The 6681-nt window shown below is 37.3% G+C and overlaps 1 protein-coding gene across 1 annotated transcript; it reads right to left on the reverse strand.

Annotated features, from left to right (window-relative positions):
* Positions 1 to 1267: 1267 nt before the first annotated feature.
* Positions 1268 to 3770, reverse strand: LOC111490434 (F-box protein At5g46170-like). Its single transcript, XM_023139051.1, has 2 exons — positions 2117 to 3770; positions 1268 to 1741 (listed from the first exon to the last, which is right to left on the reverse strand). Exon 1 carries the CDS (start codon positions 3320 to 3322, stop codon positions 2138 to 2140), a length of 1185 nt encoding a protein of 394 aa, XP_022994819.1. The 5' UTR covers positions 3323 to 3770; the 3' UTR covers positions 1268 to 1741; positions 2117 to 2137.
* Between the last annotated feature and the right edge of the window lie 2911 nt (positions 3771 to 6681).

The following is a 6681-nucleotide window of genomic DNA, read 5'->3' on the forward strand; positions in this document are numbered from 1 at the left end:
AGCAGCAGCCAAAAACTATGAACATGTCATCACTTAATCTTGTGGCAGGAAATGAAATAGAAATGACAGCAAATTGATATCAGTTTTCGTAGATAATGTAAGATAGTGATATATAGAGAAGTTAATAATTGCTGAAAAGTCAAGGGTATGGAGAAGAGAAATTGGGCGTGTGTATGGGTTCAATAAGGACTTCATTTCACGTGCATTCTTAACTCTACAAAGCTAAGAACAAGATGTTTCACATGACGAACAGCTGCACTAATCAACCATACACAGCTAATTCAATAATTAGTTTCTGTTTATTCTATTCATTACTCTCATTATTGAGTTCAGACATGGACAGAGGAGGCCGAGTGTTGATTTAAAGATCAACATCGACACTTATTTCTGTAACAACCCAAATCCACCCCGACGGATATTGTTATTTTTTAGCTTTCCTTTTCAAGTTTCCCTTTAAGAGAGGTTTCTATGCCCTTATAAAAGAATATTTCGTTCCCCGCTCCAACGGATGTGGAATCTCACAATCCACCCCCTTCGAGGCCCAACGTCTTCACTGGCACTCGTTCTCTTCTCCAACCGATGTAGGACCCCCCAATCCACCCACTTCGAAGGCTAGCGTCCTTGTTGGCACATTGCTTTGTGTCCACCCTCTTTCAGGACTCAGCCTTCTCGTTGGCACATTTACCAATGTCTAACTTTGATACCATTTGTAACAGCCCAATCTCACCATTAGCAGATAGTGTTCTCTTTGGGTTTTCTCTGTCAAGCTTCCCCTTAAAATTTTTAAAACGCATATGTTAGAGAGAGATTTCTACACCCTTATAAAGAATATTTCGTTCTCCTCCCAACTAATGTCATCACTAAGTCAAGTAGCAGGTGACCTAGATGGACCTAGATACCGTGTGAGAATCATATTACAAGAGGAATGAAATTCCATTCCATTCAAATCAAAAGGAAAGCCTATAATCCAGCCTACGACCTGCAATGAATCTCCTCCAATCATTGGAGTTTGTTGTCAAAACATTCACAAACACATCATGAACAACTTTCTCAGTTAAAGAACCTATGGATAAGCCATGGACACACCTGACCTACACACAAAAAAGGTGCCTCTTCGTTCACACTCAACAGTACAAACAGATAGACAGTTTAGCAACAAGATAAGGTCCATCACAGACCACCACTAAGCCCAGTTTACGAGTGTCAAAGCTTTAGCTTTATCAGCTTCACATATTCTCCCAATAATAGAAACAAACAGCTAAGAACAAGGCAAAACTCACCAATCTTTCTACATATATCACTGTTTTTGCATAATATGTTCTCAGAGTGTACAAAGCTTCATGCCTAATCCCATTTGTTTTTCAGACACTTATCATATAACAAAGCCTTACATTTATAAACTTCAAACTATATCACATGAGATCATAATCAAGTCTTCTTACCTCTAAAGTATTCACATATTAAAGGGACTACAGACTCAAAGCTTTTACATCATCATCAAATAGCAAATGCCTGTAACAAAAACAACCAGCAGATGCATTTTCAACTATCACCTTTTACCGAAACGAATGCGAACGAATGAGTTTTCGTTTCGTTTTGTTTCTTTTCCCTCTCTAGCCACTCTACTCAGAAAATGGTTTCGAATTATCTTAGGCTGCATATCAGTAAGAACTTCTTCCTGATACTCATTTTCTGATGGTGTGCAGTTTCCTCCTCCCTTTGTACCATATCTCTTCTATACCTGAAAACCCGAACTCTAATACGGTTACAAAATAAGAACAGTTGAAGACTTGAAAGCAGCCTGAACAAGAAAACAAGTAAAGATTTGCAGAACACACAGTGATATTAGATAACTTAGATTCTTATGAACTCGTTTGATGTACTTAATCCTAAGAACATGTATAATAAGCTCAATCACTCACATGATTGGCAGTGTATTAGGTTCATTTCATCCAAGAAAGAATTGAAACAAGCATTCTACGGACTATGTGGTAATAACCAAGGGCCACGAGCAAATTCGATTCTAAATCAATTAATCTAGTTATCAAACTTGGAACAAAACTCATCTTGCAATAATCAAAAGCTAGGACAATGCTTGTATGCATTAAGAATTTACCTCGAATTACTATTTGTACTTTTAGAACGAGTTCATCTCAAGGCAGTACGTTCTCCTCTTCACTAACATCTTTGCAGCAGTCCTATATGGTTCTTCAAAAGCTGTTGAAGCCCAAGAGCAGTCAGAAACATCCTTCTTCGTTGCAGACGGTTCGCTTGGTCGGATAGCGACCAGGGTAGCGCCTTTCAATATTAACCCATTAGGCAATTCTAAGTGTGTGGCATACCAAAGTCTCATGTTCAGAGCTGGTACAAGGGTTCTCTTAGAAGCCGTGGAAGCAGACAATGGCTTCACCCTCAACTCCTCAAGTTGATCTTTGTTCATACACAGAACCCCTTGTCCATCCGCATCAGTTAGAACCAAACTATCCAATGTCTTGTGATCTGCTATTATTGGTTGCAACAAATAGTGTCTAGCGGAAGCCGCAATAAGCGAACTAATTGTCCATACTACTCTCAATTTTAGACCTCCATTGGTGTAGAAGGATTCGGGTATGCTACCATTATCATCGCCAGCGCCGCCAATGCCAATACAGAGCCCTCCATCAATACCATTATCTTGAGTCGAGGACTTGATGGAGCCAGGTTGAATCACCGAAGAAGCACCCAAAATCACACAATTATCCAAAGTGGATCCAAAATCGGCTCGCCATTTCAACAAAACCCCATCATCAATACCCAATTCCCCACTAGGAAGCTCGATCCGAAGGCATCGAATCTCGTTAAAATTCTTAAGAACTTGGGTCGGGGAGTGATGGGTCACCCCACTTTGATCGATTTCGCCGTCCTCTTGGGTCCCAACCGCAAGAGACGAAGTAGAGGAAGACGAGGCTAAACTCGATGACGCTCGTGTCTGACCCAAAAACTGACCCAACGCTTGGAGGGGCTTTACAATGCCGCCAAATACAAACCGGAAAATATTGAAAAAAGGACCACGAGATTTACCAGAAGAGGAAGAGGAAGAAGACGATTCATCATCAGAAATAACACAATCCACACGAACAACAACGTTCTCCACTTGAGGCACAAGGCAGTGAAATCTTCGAGAAACAACGCAGCATCGACCGAGGGCCTTCACATCACCGATCTTATTGAAAATAAGAAGAAGAAGGGAATCCGGAAGATGATCAAAGTGGTCGTTAACAGAGAAAACAGAGTCCGGTTCTGGGTAGATCTTAGATGTCAGATCTAAGCGCAAGGACGACATTATCAAGAACAAACCCAGAAAGAGAAAAAACTACAGAAATTGAAGGAAATTGAAGATGGGTATGGATGAAATCAAAAGGGGAAGCAGAAAACAGAGATGGGATTTGCAGGGGAGGCGGAAATGGGTATAAAAAAGGGGATAGATCTGAAGGGAATGAACAGAATAAGGAAATGAAAACCTAATTTCTTGAATCAGGAGAGAAAAGAAGAAGAAATTGGAAGATGGGTGTTGAAGGGAGAGATGGAAGAAGAGAAAAGGAGAGGAAAAAATGGAAGAGGGAAGAAGAGATTCATAGATCCACGGTTTTGTCTTTTCAGAGAAGAGAGCGGCACATGAAAATGAGGGAAGAGAGAGAAAAGTAGAGAGAGAAAGTTGAATAATTGGCGCAAAGAGAGGAAAAAGCTGTGTCTGGGAGAGAGTGTTGGGTTCTGTTTCTTCACCTTCTCCTTGCCTTTTTCCTTTCCTTTTCTCCTAAAGTTCTTCTTTTCCTCCCCCCCCCCCCCCCCCCCTCCCCCCTTTTTTTTCCTTTTCTTTGTTATTTTGCGGGAAAAAAAAAAAAAAAAACAAAACAAAATCTTACTCCGGAAACGTAAAATTACAAATTTAGCCTCTCGAGTTAGTGTGAGATCCTACATCGATTGGAGAGGTAAACGATAAGAGTGTGGAAATCTCTTCCTAACATACGCGTTTTAAAAACCTTAAGGAAAACCCCAAAGATGACAATATTTACTAACCGTGAGCTTCGACCATTACAAATGCTATCAGTGCTAGACACTAGGTAATATGTCAGCGAGAGGGCTGAGTCCCAAAGGGGGTGGACACAAGACGATGTGCTAGCAAAGACACAGTACCCCGAATGAGGGGTGAATTAGGGGGGAGAGGGTTTCACATTGATTGGAGATGAGAACGAGTGTCTACGAGAACACTAGGCCCTGAAAAGGGTGGATTGTGAGATCCCACATCGGTTAGAGAGGAGAACACAAAGGGAAAGTGAAAACCCAAAAAGGACCATATCTGGGGTATTACAGTTTGTGTCTATTTACTATAAAGTTCTACCAGGTCTAGAACGGTTCAATTTTACACCAATTTTATGTTCAATATTTCTATCACAGTTTAATTAAAACTATTATCTCGATTTTTCAAACATATCCCACTAACAAAATATCAACTATCATTTTAAAGGTGGATCGATGATTCGAATAATGTTTCAAACTTACTATGCTCGATTTATGACCTACCTAACATAAGATCATCGGGTTTGGCCGAGACCCGTTTTAGGTTAGGTTAGTTTGGAGTAAAACGAGTATATAATATTGATGGTAGTAAATGAGGGAAAAGGGCATTAAAAGAAAGTGGGACACAAATGAGGTTGGGTTCATAAATGAAACCACCACACTTTGCTCCATTTGTTATTGTACGGACATTTCAATCTTTTCTTAATAAACTATATTGTAATTAGATCCTCTCTATAATCACATTCCAATGCCGACACTTACTCTTTTTTTTTTTTTTTTTTTTTTTTTTTTTTTTTTTGAAGATTTNTTCTTTTCTTTCTTTTTTCGAAGTTCGAGTTTTTTAGGTTTGAATCCACGCCATTTACATAGAGATATTCATAGATTGAATTGGGGTCGGGTCAAATTGCTCGGTTGGTTTTTTTAACTTAAGCATCTTGTAACGACTCAAACCCAAAACACGTCTACTAAGAGGAGGTTTTCACACCCTTATAAAAGGTGTTTTGTTCTCCTCCCCAACTAATGTGGGACATTACAATTCACCCTCTTTGGGACCCCGCATCCTTAACGGGCACATTACCTCGTGTCGACCCCTTTTCTGAGAACAGCAAGAAGGCTGACACACCATTTAGCGTCTGGCTCTGATATGATTTGTAATGACCCAACCCCTCCGTAGGAGATATTTTCCTCTTTGGGCTTTCCCTCAAGGCTGACACATCGTCCGGTGTCTAGATCTGATACGATTTGTAACGATTCAAGCCCACTGTAGCAGATATTGTTTTCTTTGGACTTTCCCTTTCGGGCTTCCCTCAAGACTTTAAAACGCGTCGGTTAGAAAAAAGTTTTTATTCTCCTCTCCAACCAGTATGGGACATCACAGTTTTCCTTTATAGCTCCCCCTAAAAGTTTTTAAAACACATCCGTTAGCATTAGATTTCTACACCCTTATAAAAAATGTTCTGTTCTCCTCTCCAACCGTTATACGATCTCACACATACTTTATTAAATAATAAACTCAATCCAACCAAATTAATCCATAAAAGGAAAATATTTTAAATAAAAGGAAAATATTAATATGTAAAATATCCATTTATTTATTTGTAAATCTTTCCCAATTTAATTTTTTAAAAAAGTTATTGAAAAATAAATACTCGAGAAACAATTATAAAATAAAATATAATAAAAATAAGTGAATGATAATTATATCATAAGCAAAACACCAACTCATATAAGTTGATAACCCAACTTAAACGGTACGAATTAAATTAGATTGATCTAACGGTTATCCACGTTTTTTGAACTAATATATAAATTAACAATAAATTGGGTCGATACAATTTAATCCAAACTAATTTTGGAGAACCCAGAAACGAACCCAACCCATAAAAATTTTATTTGTATTCAACTCAACTCAACTCAGTCTAAACCGTGTAAATTAGATTAAATTAATCGAATTCTTCGAGTAACCGAGTTTTTTGGACCCGATTATTCAAATATTTTTAAAGCATGAATTGAATTATATTTATATAATATAAGAGGGTGGTGATATAATTAAATCAAACCACATCAATAAATAAATAAATAATTGCATAACAAAATAATAATAATAATAATTGAAAAAGTAGTTGATGGATCCCATCTAAGTATCACCCACGAAGGGTTGATTGGATTAGATGTAATAAAAATTAAAATTAAATTATAGAAATAAATAAATAATATTTCGAAAGTAGCCAAATGATTTTGCACGTGTCATGTCTTAGAAGCAATTAATACAAAACGATAATCATAATTTAAAAAATAAAAGTACAAAAATAAACGGTGAATTAAAATTCTGTATGGTTTAACCGGACATAAAATATACACGATTCATAGTATAATAACAATCTTTTCATTGAATATGGATTTTTTTTTTTTTTTTTTTCGGTTTATGATTTGAAATGAAATAATTTGGTAATAAATGTAACGATTTAAATGTTTTGAGAAATAAAGAATCACGTAACTTTATTTATGATAAATTTTCGTTGAAATTCAAAAAAAGAATAAGCAATAATCGATCTTTATAGCACAATCAACCCTAAATGTGATGATATAGACTTTATGGTACAACCATCTGTGTATGCCTTTGCC

This window comes from Cucurbita maxima, unplaced genomic scaffold, assembly GCF_002738345.1.
Source record: "Cucurbita maxima cultivar Rimu unplaced genomic scaffold, Cmax_1.0 Cma_Scf00015, whole genome shotgun sequence".
Classification (NCBI taxonomy): domain Eukaryota; kingdom Viridiplantae; phylum Streptophyta; class Magnoliopsida; order Cucurbitales; family Cucurbitaceae; genus Cucurbita; species Cucurbita maxima.

Coding starts and splice junctions, on each gene's coding strand:
- LOC111490434 (XM_023139051.1), bottom strand. CDS start 3,322: ATGTCGTCCTTGCGCTTAGATCTGACATCTAAGATCTACCCAGAACCG.